General features: G+C 54.3%; 1 protein-coding gene across 3 annotated transcripts in view; it reads right to left on the reverse strand.

The window, feature by feature from the left end:
* Positions 1–2,130: 2,130 nt before the first annotated feature.
* CARD10 (caspase recruitment domain family member 10) overlaps positions 2,131–16,271 on the reverse strand; it is a 32,568-nt gene continuing 18,427 nt past the window's right edge. For 2 of the 3 annotated variants that reach the window (XM_088055484.1, XM_005527588.3), the window contains exons 2-21: positions 15,924–16,142; positions 15,449–15,586; positions 14,799–15,124; positions 12,807–12,989; positions 12,300–12,455; positions 12,052–12,177; positions 11,723–11,917; positions 11,486–11,623; positions 10,639–10,754; positions 10,355–10,395; positions 9,560–9,680; positions 8,925–9,105; positions 7,974–8,097; positions 7,381–7,621; positions 7,022–7,091; positions 6,592–6,691; positions 6,129–6,287; positions 4,047–4,168; positions 3,293–3,408; positions 2,131–3,067 (exon numbers count right to left, since the gene is read on the reverse strand). In XM_088055484.1, the coding sequence (XP_087911610.1) occupies positions 2,860–3,067; positions 3,293–3,408; positions 4,047–4,168; positions 6,129–6,287; positions 6,592–6,691; positions 7,022–7,091; positions 7,381–7,621; positions 7,974–8,097; positions 8,925–9,105; positions 9,560–9,680; positions 10,355–10,395; positions 10,639–10,754; positions 11,486–11,623; positions 11,723–11,917; positions 12,052–12,177; positions 12,300–12,455; positions 12,807–12,989; positions 14,799–15,124; positions 15,449–15,586; positions 15,924–16,140 (3,078 nt within the window). In that variant the 5' untranslated portion in view covers positions 16,141–16,142 and the 3' untranslated portion in view covers positions 2,131–2,859. Of the gene's footprint in view, positions 3,068–3,292; positions 3,409–4,046; positions 4,169–6,128; positions 6,288–6,591; positions 6,692–7,021; positions 7,092–7,380; positions 7,622–7,973; positions 8,098–8,924; positions 9,106–9,559; positions 9,681–10,354; positions 10,396–10,638; positions 10,755–11,485; positions 11,624–11,722; positions 11,918–12,051; positions 12,178–12,299; positions 12,456–12,806; positions 12,990–14,798; positions 15,125–15,448; positions 15,587–15,923; positions 16,207–16,271 lie in introns of those variants that run through there. The other variant, XM_088055483.1, reaches the window with a different exon arrangement.

Below are 16,271 nucleotides of genomic sequence, written 5' to 3' on the forward strand. Positions count from 1 at the left end.
GCTGGCTAATGCTCCTGAACTAGAAATTAACCTTCCTGAGTGCTCCAGCCACATGCCAGCAGCCTCGGGCACCTGTAAAGGAAGCTTCTATAGCTCCAAGGCATCCTGCTCCACCTCCCAGCTCTGGCTTAGGAGATCATTTGGGAGGCACAGGTGAAGCACAGGCACAGCTCCTTAGTGATGGCCCCAGAAGACATTACAAATACAATTCAAAGCTACCTCATACAGAGCATGGTGCCAGGAAACTCTGCTGGGGCAGGGAGCCACTGTGGACAAGGCTGGTTACTGCCCAGGGTGACACATATGCCATCTCAACCATCCCCTCCCTGGAGGGAGAAATCTTGCTCTCACTGACTCTTTACAGGGGTTTGCACAAGGCTGTTACAGCAGGTAATTGGTGCCCAGGGCTGCTAATTGCATTGCGCCTGTTACCTAAACCGTGACTCATTCCTCCAAGCAGGCAGCCACCCCCCCAGGAGGTAAAAAGAAGGTGGGCTGGGGTGTGCAGGGCAGAGAGGGTCATTTATGTTTGCCTTGGAGCCCTCTGCCTCACTTCTCACCCACGTCCAGAACAAGTTAAGGCTGGATTTTGAGCTGGATAAAGAGAGAGCCTGGAAGAAGCCTGGGAGCAGGGGAGGCAGTGCTGCTGCTGCTTGGCTAGCTGGGCAGTGCCAACCTGCCTCCCAGCAACCTTCCTCTGCCTCCCTTTCCCTGTGGTTGGACAGCCCAGGGAAGTGCTGGGGGATGTGATTCTTTGGGAGGGCAGCAAGGGCTAAGCTGGGAGCACAGCCTGACTACCCAAGGTGGAGGGGCTGCTTTTAACCCCCTTCAGCCTAGGCCACAGGGCTGGGGCTGGTTCCCGGTGCCAGCAGGGACACGAGGAAGTTTCATGCCCTGAGTCACAGTGCCTCACACTCAGTGTTTTCCCTGAATACTCAAGTGCTACTTTTCCCCAGCAAAGATGCAAACTCAAATCTCCAAATCTATGACAGGGTGAATGGGAACTTGTTTTGGGACTTGTCTTCTCATCAGCTCAACAAGAATCCCACTTTGTTTGCCTGCAGGGCAAGCACCCTCCCAGGGGACTGGCTGTGCCGGGATGCTCAGCTGCATCCCCTGGAGTGGATGCCACTTGGGAGCTTTCATCTGGAGCCCTGTGTATGCCAGCTCCCCCTTCCCTGAGAAAAGAGCTGCATGGCTCCAGGGCACAGGACTTTGCTCTACATTTTAGTGACTGCAAGTTAAAATCTTAATTCTCTTTCCTCCCCCCTTCACTCTCGTCCTCAGAAAAGACACTGGCAACTGGTTTAGAGCCTGAAATAACACCTCACAGGGGACTCGTGAAGATCAGCAAGTTAATCTTTGCTCAGAGCTTCACAAGTGCATGGCACCAGCAGTGCCAGACCACAGGGGCAAGGAGGACAGTCAGAGGACCTGACTGGCACTGGCTGCCCATCTTCTCCCACTGACCCCAGAATCAGCGGACTCTGCCTGATTCATACCCCAAGAGCCCCAAGCCTCCCAGCGCCACAGACTTCATTTTCCTCTGGCATGTCCCAGGAAAGACCACCTACCACCCCAATCACCACCTCTCCACAGCCTGGGTATCCTGGCACCCCTTTCCTGTGGGTGGATACAACCAATGGTTGCTGCATAACAGGATCCAGGACCACGCACCGTGAGTGCTGCTGTGGCTACCCAAAGCCTCCACCTTCCCCCTGCCAGAGTCTGAACGCACTCTTGGCCCTGTGTGAGGGTGAGAACCCCACCTTGCAGGGGCACTGTCCCCCTTTCTCCTAGCAGCATGGCTGGGCTCAGTCTCCTTGTTGTCCCCCAGGAAGGTGAAGTAGCTGGCTTATCACTCCACACTAACCAGGGCACGGAGGGATGCAAAGCTCTAGGGACCCAGCCAGACACAATTCAAAACTCAAGTGAGTTTTGCCCTTACTTTCCTAAAGCACCCTGACCAACATCAGTGGTGGGGAGAGGCAAGGGGCTGAAAACCAGGGGCCAGGTAGAAAAGGGAGGGGACATAGTCTGTGGCACACTTAGCCTGTCCCCTCCCCACACTTCTTGCTGCCCTACAACAGCAACAGCAGTGCTCCCTCCTTCCCCTGGAGGGCTGGGCAGTTGGGTCTCACCTCAAGGAGGAGCAAAAGATCCCACTGTGCATCACCCATGCCTTCCCAGTAACACACAAGCCCACAGCCTGCCACCTATTCCCATTATGAATGGTATTTAATTCTCCTTTACGGGCAGTTTGCCAGTGAAAGGCTCCATTAATAATTTACAAGCAATAAAGAGTACAGCTCCTATGGAACGAGGGTTTGTTGCAACCTTAGTGTCACTCCAGCCGCAGTGGGTCACAGGAGGATGAGCCATGTGCCCTGTGCCTTGGGGCCAGAGGTGAGGTAGATGGGAAGAGAGGACCCAGAGCACACAGTGCCACCGGGCAGGGGAGATGGTGGTGACGGGAGAAGAGCTTCCAATGTGTGTGAGAAATGCTCCTAGGCAGCCTGACCCCACACAGTTCCCTCCCTACGTTCCCTGTCCGTCAATCTGACCACATACAAGGGCAGCCCACGGTGCCAGGGAACAGCCCACAGGGGTGGTTTCCACCACAGTGGTGCAAGACGTCTTTCCAGTGGAATACAGAAAGCTCAGACAGGGGAGACACTGTCTGTTACTTCCTGGCTCTTGCTGGCCATCAAGGGGACAAGAAAGGCTACCCTGGGGGGCCTTAGCTACCAGCCTCCCCTCAGGGAGGAAGAACACTCTACCTGGAGGGGCTTGGGAAGGCAGGGACCTCTGAGACCAGCTCTTGGGGAACAGTAGGTGGCTACCCCCCACCACTCCCGCTCAGTCATCGCCCTCCTCAATCCAGAGCGGGCGGGTTTGCTCCTGGAAGATGCATCCACGAACCACCTTGGGCAGCTCCTCGGCGTGGCTCCAGGCGTGGGGCTCCACTCGGGCCCAGGAGCACGGCAGGGCGTGGAGAGCCCGCTCCACACCGCGGCACACCTTCAGCACCTCCGAGTCCCGCTGGCCCGCCTTCCCCAGCAAGCTCCTACGGAAAACACAGGGACAAATGCTACCCTTGGCACAGAGAGGTGGGGTGGCAAAACCACCCAGCAATGCGCTCACACATACAGAAAGCCAATTATTCCCCTCACAGCACCAACCCCAGCACACACATCCAGTGCTCTCGCCTGATCCTTGTCTCTGAACAGAGACAAGGGCTTCCCTCTCCTCCCGTGGCACCCTTCATCCATGCCACACCATCTTTCCTCACCTGAGCCCTCTGACGTTCTTCTCAGTGACCTCGACATGGATAACAATGGGGTATATTTCACTTTTAATTAGATCCCTCACACCCTCAACTCCCAGCTCTAGCAGGCAGTGTTTATTCTGGAAAGGAAATTGAATAGATTTACTGATTTAAATGGAGAAAAAATAACCCCAGCCCCTGACAGTTACATTAAATCAAACCCCATACTGTGCAATATCATTGCTTTTCCAATACTAATTCCATTAAAAGTGAGATTTATGGACAGTGCCAATAGAAAAGGGGAGAATTAAAGAGCAGGGTCACCCACTCCATCACTGCCAGTCCAACCCAAGGGCTCACTGGACCCCTCTCTCAGCCACAGCTCATCTTCACATCCCCTTTGTCATCGCTGTCACCCACAGCCTCACATTTCTGCTCTGAGCAGAGCTGTTGCCACCTTGAACATGAGGAATGTGAGAGCAGGGAGGTCACTTCTGAGTATGGCATGTCCCACTGCCTCCCCCACAAATCCCCGTTTGCCATTTATTTTATCTGAGCTCATCAGAGACTCAGGGAAATGTCCATATCTGCCGGTCCACAACTCCACAGCACCTCGACCCACAACACTCTCCAAATTACACAGCCCCCAAGCAAGCAGCTCCTTCTCTGTCACCACACCGCTCTCCCTCTTCCCCTATTCAGCTGCCTCCTCCCCTCCTCCAGTCTGAATGAGGTGCCCCATCCTGGTCCTTTCTCCCCACACCAAAAGGCTCAGCACCTTCTCCATTGCCTCCCGGATCATGTGGATTCGTCCACTCTCCCTCTGGTCCTGGGGGGCAGTTCTAGACACAGGGTGCTCCTGAGCATGGATTGCACTGGGATCCCCTCCTGCCAGCGTGTCTGCAAGCCAAGAGGAAATAGGAAGAGAGAGATGTCAGCCCCTTCTCCCTCTTGCACAGACTTTCTACCTCAGATCCCACGCGTTTGCTGCTGTGCTGCTGCTTGTCAAGTTGAGTGTTTATGGATTTTGGAGAGCAAGGCTAATTATACAGCATCACACTTTGGCATGGATCTCCTGCAGCTTTCTGGTAGGGAACAAGCAAGATACCACAGCTGAAGACACCTTGCATGGCAAGAGCAGCACCTTGTGTTGTACCACAGCAGCCTTAGCTGGCTCACAGACATTACCCACCCACTTCCCCACTGTCCCAACCCCTCCCTAACAGAGTATGGCAGAAAAATAACCACTTTATCTTGCCAGATAGGTTTTCTGCAGGGTTTGAGTGCTACACAGGCTTATATTCGGCTCCTGTAAGTGAGCACCACGGCTGGGGAAGCAAGAGGAGTGGGTGTATGCTGGCAGAGTGGGAGGAAAATGGGCTGAACCTCCTTTTGCTGGTGGCAGCCTGCTCAGAGGCAGGACAGCACAAAGCAGCCAGTGCCAGGAAAGCAGCAGAGAGGTGATGCTGGGACAGAGCACTGGGGGCAGAGCCGGCTGTGCAGAGCTGCAGCATGGTCAAAGCAAGGACAGCCAGGTGAACTCCCAGCAGAGGCTGACCCAACACACACACACCCAGACCTGGCTTGGCAGCCACAGGCCCTGCATGCCAGTGTGGCTGAGGTGGGTGCCAAGTTTTACCTGCCCACCATGCTGCTCTAGGCAGATGCCCACACTGCCATGGAAACATGAGGAGGCATCATAAAAAGGCTTTTAGGAGCTGCTTGTCCCTACGATAGAAATAAAGTAATATTTTTAGCAGAAGGCATGTTTGGAACTGCATCCAGAGCATGTTCCAGTTATCCCAGGGCCCAGGCTGGCTGGGCATACTCTGCCTGGTGGCACAGTAATTCCCAGGCAGACCTGGATCCTGCAAAGCCGTGTTTCCTTTGCAGGCAGCATACTCTCCTGGAGGATTGGAAGAAAATACAGGCAGCAAACAAAAGAGAAATGGCTTGGGGTTCATGGATTATTTTCCTTCCCTCACAGCAGGCGAAACTATCAGGGAAAATGGAGTTTTTGCCCCCAGTGAAAATTTCCAGTTGCAGCAAAAGCTTGGAAGCAGGTCCCCTGTGCAGTGTGAGGGGGAACCCTGCAGAGGGCTCAGCAGGACAGGATATATGGCCAAGTCACTCAGCTGAGAAGCCCAGCAGCCAAAATTTTCAGAGCCATCCTTCAGCAAAACAGAGATTTTTCACTACCTCCATCATTAACCTGCAAACAAGTAAACCAACTAATTTTTCAGTCCTGCAGTTGGCAAAGGGAGAACTCTAAACACTGGGAAAAGGGAGCACTGGAGGAGTGAGGAGGAAGGAGGGAGGAGGGAGTTGTCCTCTCTGAACATTCCCTGTGGGAGAAATGCCCTTTCCCCAGCAGCCTCTTCAGCTGTGTGTCAGCCTCACATCTGCTGGCAGAAGGAAGAGGATAACAGCCCTAAGGTTGGATCCTCCCATTCCTTGGGCAGGAAGAGCTGGCAAGAAGTCAACCTGCAGATCCCACATCAGCCAGGGTTTCCACCTGTGGGAAGAGCCACCCAGAGCAGCAAGGCAATGCTACACCACCACCCACCCAAGGGAAGAGAGATCCCCATGCCTCAGGCTACCAGAAGGGAGGGCTGGCTTCCCTGTGGGCCAAAGGGATAGGAAACAGTTAAAACCAGCAGGGAATATCTTGCAGACACTCAGCCCAAAAAAGTGACCTGTCAACAGGTATTACACGGGAAGACTGAGAGATTCCCACACCTACCCTCTGATGAGAGAGCTTATGGGTTTTCCAAGACTCCCATGAGACCATAACTCAACCTTCCAAGAAAAGAGCAGCTCCTCACTGAAATGGCCTGAGCAGCCACATATTGCTGCCTACCTGCTGGGCACACATGGAAGTCCAGGCGAGAGGTGGGCAGGTCCAGCAGGTTCCTGATGAGCCGTGGTGCAATGCAGCTTGGGGACAGCACCACAGGACGGGGCGTCTTGACCACCACAGGGCGCACCAGGCTGTAAGGCTTCAGGTTTGTGTCAGGGTCTGGAAGACAGCATTGAGGAAGAGAAAGCCAAAGGTGAGAATGCAGGAGACCAGACCATCCCATTGTCCTGTACCACCTCCTCATCCGGAATCATGGAGGCACCTACCAAACCATCCTATGTCCCAGGAGAGACCCTACCCTGGTTACAACACTCACTCATGGACAGATATGCTGGATGTAGACCCCTTGCCTGCTTTCTTGGACTCCCTTGACTTACACAGCAGTTTATTTTTCACAAGAAGTTGGATGATCAGGGAACAACTGAGTTTCCAAGGGTGACAGGGCACAGGGCTAACAGCTCACCTGAGCAGGGGTCCAGCCACAGCTGCTGGAGGGGCTGTTCTGGGCTCCTCTGTGGTTTGGATTTCACCAAGCGCAGCTGGCCCAAGGCCCGTTTCTTTAGCTGAGGAGAAAATGAGGGCATTTAGACTGGGAGCCCTGCCCTTTTCACACACATGCAGAACCAGCTGCAGAACACCCTCTGGCAAAAAGGATGGAGCACCCTTACAAAAAGCACGGTCTGCCACCCGTTAGGTTCAGTCTGGGAAGTGGGGAAGTGGTAGAAAAGCAACCACAGAGGAGTAACACTGCCTGGCCTAAAAGCTTTGCTTGCTAACCCATCTGCCACCTCTACACAAACTGGTTTACGAACAGAGTGGGGCAGATTGTCTCTGCGGTGGTGAGATGGCCATGGGCACACACACGGCTCTCATCACCCATTTCTTTGGCTTACAGTATTTCTGGGGCCTCTCTGCTGCCCGGGCATCTGGCGCTTCTCCTGGATCTTCAAAAGCTGATGAGCCCTGAAAAGACAGAGAGCTCGCACTCAAACAACTCCAGAAGCCCCGGGGACCACAGCCTGCTGGGATCCTCTTCACCAGTCCCACAGACCTGCTCAAGCACAGGCATATCAAAGCCCTCACTCAACCTCCCAGTCCCTCAAGGGCTCCCAAACACCACCACACTGGTCCCCGTACCAGACTTACTCATCCTACACCATCGAGAGGCCAGTCTCCATCCCCAGGACTGCTAGGGGATGGGCAGCACAGCCATATAGGGCAGGTACCCCCTGCCTGCCTCCCTCCTGGTTACCTGCTGTAGTTGGGCACCGTGCCCTTGTCCAGGTCGCGCATGGTCAGGGGATCGACGCGGGAGCAGTACCACTCCAGCCGCCCTTTGTGCATGGTGTCGGTGACGTGCAGGATCTCCCGGCTCTTCACGCACAGCGCGTAAGGGTCCGACAGCTCCAGCAGGGACACGTTGGAGCGGACGTAGAACGAGTCTCCAGAAAACTTCTTGCCTTCTTCCAGGGCTGCCCGCAGAGGCCGGTATCCTGGAGCACAAAGCACAGGTCAGCACAGGTGGGGACGCAGTAGACAACAGTCACCAATATGAAAGCCAAGTCCCCAGCACAACTGTGATGCTCTGGATTGGGCTTAGGGTGCAGAGGAGGCAAACAGACAGAAGGTCTGTACCTCTGTCCCATAACTCAGAGGATGCACAAGTCACACCAGAGAGGGAAAGCTACTGGAGCTACAGCCAACCCCTGTGTCTGACATGGTGGCCTAAGACCAAACAGGAGAGGAGAGAGAATAACTGAGATTAATCTCCAGGTTTGAGTGGAGGTTCTGGAAAGGGAGGCAGAGAGCTCAAGTTCAAAGGTGACCCAGCTGCCAGCACCTTACCTTCTAGGTCAAGCTGAAAGATGAGACTGGACGGCTCATCCCAGTGCAGCAGGCTCAGGTAGGCAACCTCCCGCGTGCAGTTCTCCAGGGAAAGCACCTCTTCCTTCAGCAATGGCACCCTCAACTAGCAAGGACTCGATGCCGTTAGATCTAATGGCTGGAAGAGCACGCACCCCCCAGGCTCCCTCACCCATCAGGGTTACACAAAAGGTGTTACAGAGAGAGGCAGGTCTGGGAAGAGCTATATCTGAGGACAAGGCATCCTCAGTCTGACTCTGGCGCCCTCCTCTGCCTCTGAAATACCTGCTACCAGCCATCACCCACCGTCTGGATGGTGGGCTGCTGTGAAAGGAAATGTGTGTGTGCGTGAACGTGTGTGGGAACAGGAGCACTGGTTTGTTTTCAGCTACAGGTGCCATATTAATTCAAGTAGTGCAGCTGTATTTCAAGTGGTGTCATTCTTGGCAAAACAAATGCCCTTCTCTCCTTCCAGGAGCTTTCTTCAGAGCAATTATTCTCTGTAGCTCAGGAGGGTCACAGAGGCCTAAGAAAACTTCTCCAGAATTGATTGGTTTGCAATGGGCATGTGCAGGATGCAGGATGCAAACTGCTCTGAAAAACTACAAGGTGACAGACAGCTTGAGGGACACAAAGCCATACTAGCACCTTAACTGTGTGGCTCCTTTTTGTTTCTCCCTTCCCACAGCTGAAGGAAGGGCTTCAGAAGGTCTTGGCATTTTTACATGCACAGGTACACTCAAGTGCAACGAGACCTGGGTGGGTGTTTGTGCTGTGTAAAGCTCTAGACAGGGAGCAGTCCTGGAAAATAAGAGAAATGGAGGTGGACTTCAAGCTGAGTAGAGGTCATCTTGAACTGGGGATCACTCCACACTCCTTGCATCATCTCAGGTGCTTTGCAAACCCACAAAAGGAGCCCATTCCCAGACTCACCTCAATGAGCCGGCACCCTTCCCTGAGTCCTGCTTTTTCAACCCGTGAGCCTGGCTTGACCCACTGGACATAAATTCCTGTCCTGTTCCCCCCAAGGATGGAGATGTCTGCTCCAAGCCTCTTCTCCTGTGGTGAGGGCTTGCTAGGATGACGCACACTAGTGAGCTGTACCACCAGTGACCTGGAAAGGACAAATGCCAAGTCTGGAAACTGAGGTTTATTGCCTTTTCTAAGGGAAAACCTTAGTCCCCCATGCCTTGCATACAACTACAGGGTGTTTACTGCAGCACAGAGCTCATGACTCACAGCGTGCCCATCACCAGGGCACACAGAACTTAAAAAGCCCCCACAGCCCCTTCTATCCCACCAGCCCCGTCACCAAAGCCAAGCTGGGCTCCCACAGGTGCATGTCCAGCCCAGAGCAACATCTCCACCCCTGCCATAAACAACAGGACAGCGCAAAAAATTGAAGTCCTGCTAGGAAGCAAGGGCTACAGGATCTTCCTCCCAATAGCAAGAAAGGGCCTGTAATGGGAGGGGCAGAAAGGCAGGATCTCCCAAGTGTGGTCCCTGGCACCACAAAATGCCCCCTCAAGCACCACCACAGAGTGCCCAGCTCAGAGAGCAGCAGTCACCTCCTGGTCACCTCCTTGCGGCTGGAAAGCGTGGACAAGCAGATCTCCGACTTCACCCTGGTGTAGGTGCTGCTGGAAGAAGAGGAGAAGGCCCCCAGCAAGGTGCCAGGAAAACTGCCGCCTAGAAAAGAGCAAAAGGGAGAGGGAGCACTTTACCTGTACTATAATGCAGCAGGGAGTTCATGTTCTGGGGGTGGCAAGGGTCTGCCATCCTCTCCTGACCATTTTCTAGCATCTGACTGGGAAACTGAGGCTGCTGGGAGGCTTTGAATGGTCACCCTTAAGAAAAGGATTTCCTGTGTTTCCTGAGAACAACCAAATCTTCATTCCCTTCATCAGCATTTCAGTCAGAAGGCAGCAGCAGCCAGGGCCACCTGGATGTGCCCAGAGATCAGCCACCAGCACCCACCACAGGACCTGCCAGCACCAGGAGCTTCACCCCAGGAGACTTACAACCCATCACACAGGTAGTAGCAGATGAAGGGAGTATCCAGTAACACCCCAGGGCAAAGGTATTCCCTCTTCTATTACCTACTCCCCCCAACAGCTCTCCATGAGTCAAACAGAGCTGATGCAAATAGCTACCTGCTCTGCAGAGGAAAAGCCAGCTTTTCCAGCTGCTGTGCCTGACAAGGCACAGAGGCACATGAGGGCCCACAGTACTACGCTGCAGGTTCAGAGCACTCACAATGAGCTGCACAAACCAGAGGTGGGAGGGAGGGTCCACTGTCCAACCCCTCTCCCCACAGCTCCCGTTTCTTTTTAGCTAAGCTCACTGAGGAAAGCCTTGTGTACCTGTTGCATCTTCAATGCTGCTAAAGGAGCCACAGGACAAGCTACAAAGGAGACACAAAATGGATCTGTAAGGCAGCAGCTTTTCCAAAGCTTGTTTGCATCCCATTCTCAATCTCAGCTCTGCAGACTTCCCCACCACCGCCAAGCACCCCTGGAGCCAGCACCCAGCTTCCAGCCAGCCTTTCCACCCCGTTCCCACTCCAGGTTCTCTCCTAACCCTGCCAGGCAGCTCTCCCTGGATCCCACAGACCCCACAGAGGAGACAAGCAGGCCTCAGCAATCACCTTTTGTAGGGCATGCACCTCTCTTCCCGCTGCCGACGGAGGATGGAGCCGATGCAGGGAGGGAAGGGGAAGGTGGAAAGGCGGTTGATATCCTTCTCACTGTCGGGAGTCCCATCCTTGCGCAGAGTGAGAGACACGATTGCTAACATCAACACCCAGCACCACTCCTCCCTTCCCTTCAGGCCAGGGGAGCAAACAGCTCCTTGGCTACCACAACCCTCTTAGGGATAATCCACATCCCTCCAAACTCCCAGGGGCACCTTGTTTTCCCGAGCAGATAGCTGAGATCCATGACACTGCATCACCGTCATTTTGCAAAATATAAGCTGTGGGAGCAGTGGCAGATGAAGAGACTATCCAATCCTTGTCCTTATATTTCTGTTTCAGCCACTACACACCCAGAGGTGTGAGTAACCTGTGGGACTGCACTTTTCAGGGTGCTCTGGGATGACAATTCAAGGAGTCAAAGGAAAGAACCTGACTCCCTTAAAAATAATATCATGCTGCTACAGGGTTAAAAAGAGTCTGGATTTCTCCTCCAGCATGCGTAGATTAAACAGTGTTTTAGGAAGGATAGCATCTTACACAAGGCCTGTTGGTTTCTAGGATGTCATATGGGATGAAGGATTCTCACACACTTTGTGTGAAACTGGCAGCACTGGGCAGTTTGTTAGAGACTGAGAGCTTTGCATCTGAGATCTGCTCACGCCTTACGCACCACCCCACGACCAGTCATCCACCAAGTCACAGCCCCACGATGAAGCCACTCCAATGCCTGTGTGCCCTTCCTGAGCAGTGTCTTCACTGGCCTCAGCTGAGGGCCAGCCTCACGTGGTCAAGCACTCACCATGCTCTGGATGGCTGAATCCCCCGGGAATGGGGTAACAGAAGTCCCCAGAGTATCCATGAGACCATTCGTAGGGTTGTCTATGAGGCTCCAGGTGCTGCTGAGGTTGGAGCAGAGGGAGTAGGAAGAGCTGCACATCTGGGAGAGAAGGGACTCCATCATCCCATTTGCATCCCCCAGAAATCAGTCCTGACCCCTTTGTCTTCCCTCTTTCCTCTTCCTTCTAGCCACCCTCACCTTGCTGAGGCTGCGGCCGCCTTGGCACCGCTGCAGCTGTGCCTGCAGCGTGCTGTTCAGCCCTTCTGCCTGGCTCAGCTTGCTTAGGAGCTCATCCCTCTCCTCCTCCAGAGCCCGCACACGTTTGCGGTAGTGGTCCTTCTCAATCAGGCTCTGGGAGTACTGCAGCTGCACCCCATCACGGCTCTGGATGGCCTGCAAGGAGCCAGACTGAGAGCGAGAAAAGACACAGAACTGCACTGCTGATCCACACCTCCCACCCTGGCATGGCTGGACAAGATCCACTGGGAAAGGAGAGGGTATCCAGAGCCCTGCGAAAAGCAATTTACCTGGTCCCGCTCTTTTTCGATCTCCTCCAGCTGCAGCAGCACTGTGTTCATACGATGCTTGTAGAGGTCACAGTCCTTCTGCAGCGTCCGGTACTTCAGCTGCAGATCTTCCACCTCCTGGAGGTACTGGTAACAGCAAGCAACGAGCATTAGCTCTCCTGAAAGCGACTGCTTTACAGCCCCCTCCCTCCCCTCTCTTCCAGGCCCTGTTTGGTGTGCAGGGACAGAGGCAGTGATGAGTGCTCTACCTTATCCCTCAGCTCTTCGGCCCACTGCAGCTCATTCTGCAGGGAGTTGAGTTTCTGACAGAGATCCTGCCGGTCGTCTTGGGCTTCCTTCCAGTCATGCTCCAGGATGTCCAGGAGGATCTGCTCAGAGCCTGGAACTGTGGCCTCGCCGGGTTTCTAAGAGGCAAGAGGGTTCTGTCACTGCACCACAAGCACCAGGGGAGCAACAGACCAGGGCAGTGACTGGCAGATTGGCACAAATGCCATCATCATCCTGCATCAATCTGCTGTGCACTCCACGGCACAAAGTCACACTTGTGAGCACAACCAAGAATTACAGAGCCGTAACAAAGCACCCATCACTACCCAGATGCACTGGCAGCCACCACAGCCAAGCAATATGCTCAGAGGATGGGACAGGCCAGCCCAAACCAATGATTTCCCCATCTTTCCAGTGGCGGCGTAAACAGCACTGGGGGTGGCCCAGGAAAGGAGGTGACCTGGAGCCTGCCCTGCCCTGGCAGGTACCTGCAACATGCCCTGCAGCTCCTGCAGTGATGCTGTGAGCCGCTGGTTCTCAGCCCACAGCTCAGACACGGTGTCAGAGTGGCCCCGCTCCTCCGCCTCTCGCTGGGGTGGCGCTGACGCCTGTTTCCGCAGCAGGCTGCACTCCTCCTCCAGGCTGGAGACTTTGCATTTCAGCTGGTCCACCTGCAACCCAGGGAAGAAACAGTCTGACACACATGGCCCTGCACCTCTGCCTTGTTAGGAGAGCAAAGCAGAGAAGGTGCTGAGAAGAAAACAGGTCTGGAGGCAAGTAAGGCACAGGAGGCAACCACAGGGAACCAAGTGAAGGAGTACCCTGCTGCTGGGCCAAGGTTAGCAGCACAGCTGCACACAAAAGCTTCTCCCTCAGGGAAAGGAGGAAGACGCACTTGCATAAGCAAATTCAGGATCATCTTTTGGTGCAACAACTTTCTTGCCACCTTGGGGCATCCACAATGCAGCTGGCCTTGACCGTGGGTGGACCTGGGACCTCTGGTGCACTGCCGGGACCAGCAGCTGTGAGTATCTCCTAGACAGACTCCTAGACAGCTGAGAAACAAATTCACAGCAGAAAAATCCACTGGAGGCTACTCAGTGTGGGAGGCCACCTCTGGCCTGGGAGGTGTTTGAGGTTCAAGCTGCTGGAGGCTGATGCATTCTACAGGGGCATCATCATTCCCTGGCCTGGTCTTACACTCCTCCACCAACATGTCACAGGAGCCAGGAAAGGTCAGAGACTTAGGAATAAGAAAGGTCCTGCTAGAACTGTAATAACTGATCAGACTGATCGGAGAACTAGTTTCACAGGAAAGTAAGGCTTTGAGAGGAAATGGAACAGGAGAAAGGTATCAAAGCCACCAAGAAGCACTGCCAAAATTGCCAAGGAGGGATTCAGGAACTGAATTACTTCTGTGAATCTACCCAAAAGACCTACAATGAGTTTTGGGAACCAGATACTTCTGGACGAGGAGTCAGGAGGGGAAGGCAAGCTGAGACGCTGCTTCCAGGGGGATTTCTTCACCCCACGGTTACCTACAAGTGATTCACCTCCCTGCTCCGAAGAGGCCCAGAGGAGCTGGCATGGGCAGGAATACCAGAAAAAAACTAGGGGAAGATCCTACCACTGGCAGAACAGAATGAGGTATGAAAGGTAAAAACAAGGCTGTGTGAGAGATCCAGGCCCAGACTGGTAGGGGGAATGTCAGGAGGCAGCAGAGAACTTAAAAATATGGGTTATTAATAGGTTCAAGGTAGGGCTCTCCTTGCCCAGGCAGGAAATGGGTGCATGTTTGCAGGAGCTGAGAGCTTGGCAGCTGGAGTGCAGTGTCACAAATTCCTGCAGCTATGCAGGGCATGAGTCTTACAAACGTCATGAGAGACATGAGGAGGCGGTGGGGAGTGGCAGGGGGATTGGAGTCCGGGCCAAAAGGCTCCTAAGCTCAGCAAGGCTGGCTGGGCAGCTCCAGGCAGCACACACACACACCCAATGTGGGTGGCTACACAGCCACTGGCCTCTCTAGGGAGAGGAAAACACAAACCCTTGAAGGGGAAAAAGTAAATACAGCTTGAGAGAGTGAGCTGCCTGCTCCCTGCCTGTGCTGCCCAGAGAGCAGTGCAGGCAGCACAGGGCAGCAAGCACAGAGGACATCTCGTGGTGCCAGGCTGAGCATCAAGGGATGCCAGGGAAGGCAATCAGCCCTGCTTCTGGATCCTCTAGTGATGTACCTCCAACCAAATCGGCTGGCAGGAGCTGGTGATGTATCTCCAGCTGCCTCCTGCACTGTGCCCATGTCTCAGCCTCTCTGCAGGGCATGTTTCCATCAAGAGCAGGGCACGATCCCCAACACACATCCTGTGTGCCATCTGCTTCTCCGTACTCACAAGCCACCACGTGCAGACATCCGTGTGCATCCTTCTCGGCTGTCAGACCCCCACCACATCCCGCTGCCCACCTTGTGCTCCCCAGGATCCTACCAGCAGCTGCAGGTCCCTGCTCCGCAGCACGGCCACGTTCTTCTCCTCGCAGAGCTGCGCGTAGCGCATGGCCATCATGTAGTTCTCATCCTTCAGCCTCAGCAGCTCCACGCTGTTGGAGTCCCACTCCTCTCTCAGCCGCTGGCAACGTTCCTGCACCTTCAGGAGCTCCTTCAGCTGCTGCTCCAGCCTGACCTGTTCTTGCTCCAAAGCCTGGTTTTTCACCTGGAGCTGGTGTTCCTTCAGCAGGTGCTCTTTCCGTTGAGCCCTCACCTTCTTCACCTCCATCATCAGGAACTGAGTGAGCCCCTCAGGGCCTTCTTCATCTGGGGAGAGACAAAGGAGAACCTGTTCCTGGCTGCTGAAACAGGGGTAACCCTAAGAAATGGATTTTCCCAATGCTCTGTTTTCCACCAAGAGGTGCCAAGATCTCCTGAGGGTTTGCAGCCCTTGTTGTTCCAGGCTTACGGCACTACAGTAACACCTGTATACATGTCCCCCTCCCTGCCAGTTCCAGAGTACAGAACTGTCAGGATTCCTCACACACCACCAGCGTGAACCAGGTTTTTACGCACGTGAACTCGCACAAAGTTTTCTGTCCCTTCCCATGCAAGCAGCAGCTGAAGGGAGAACAGAGCACCTGCTCCTACCCAGGATCATAGAGCAGCGCTGGGCTGGTTCCCTCCCCGTGAGCCGTGTGTAGTGCTCGGGGTAGTAAAACTCCAAGGATTCCAGGAAGGCTTCGTAGCCTCGCTTCCCACGGCGCCGAAGGATGTCCATCAGGTAACCTGGAAGAACAGAGAGAGCTAGGATGAATTCCCTGCAAAACAGAGAGAACGCTGCGTAGCCCCACTTCACAATATGAAAATAGCATCGCCATCAGTTCTACTTCCAGCCACAAAAATGGGAATGGCTAGAGGAGAGAGAATGGGGTGAGAGCGCTGCCCTCTTCTGCATGCATGCAGGGGGAGGCCCACAGAGGATCAGAGGGGAGGCCCTGGGTACAGAGCACCTCAGAGAACAACAAAGCTGAGGGAGCAGTGCAGTGTGTGTAGCATCCACTCTGTGTCTGGTTATCTCCCCCAAACCAGGCCCATCTGAGTGCAAGTTTGTGTCTTGTCCCACCTGTCTGGTTGCTCTTGCAAGGGAATCGGCACGAGTTGAGCACCTCCTCCTCATCCTGCTCGTCTATGACGCGGCACTGGCGCAGGTACGGGGTGAGCTTGGCAGGGTTCAGGGAGCGGGTCAGCTGGTGTCGCGCACTCTCAATCTTCTCCCACAGGGTGTCTTCTTCCTCCTCCTGCTCTGAGAGGCTGCTGGCTTGGAGAGACGCATTCTCCATGGCTAGAAGGATAAAAGGGAAGGATAAAATGATGAGGAATGATGGAGGAGCACAGGTAGGAGGCATGAGTAGGCATGGGAGAACATGAGCCGAGGTATGATCCTGCAAATGATCCGTTAGTCTTGCAAATG

Source organism: Pseudopodoces humilis, chromosome 5 (assembly GCF_049639895.1).
Source record: "Pseudopodoces humilis isolate 2021_Gansu_Grassland_sample_001 chromosome 5, ASM4963989v1, whole genome shotgun sequence".
NCBI classification, from domain to species: domain Eukaryota; kingdom Metazoa; phylum Chordata; class Aves; order Passeriformes; family Paridae; genus Pseudopodoces; species Pseudopodoces humilis.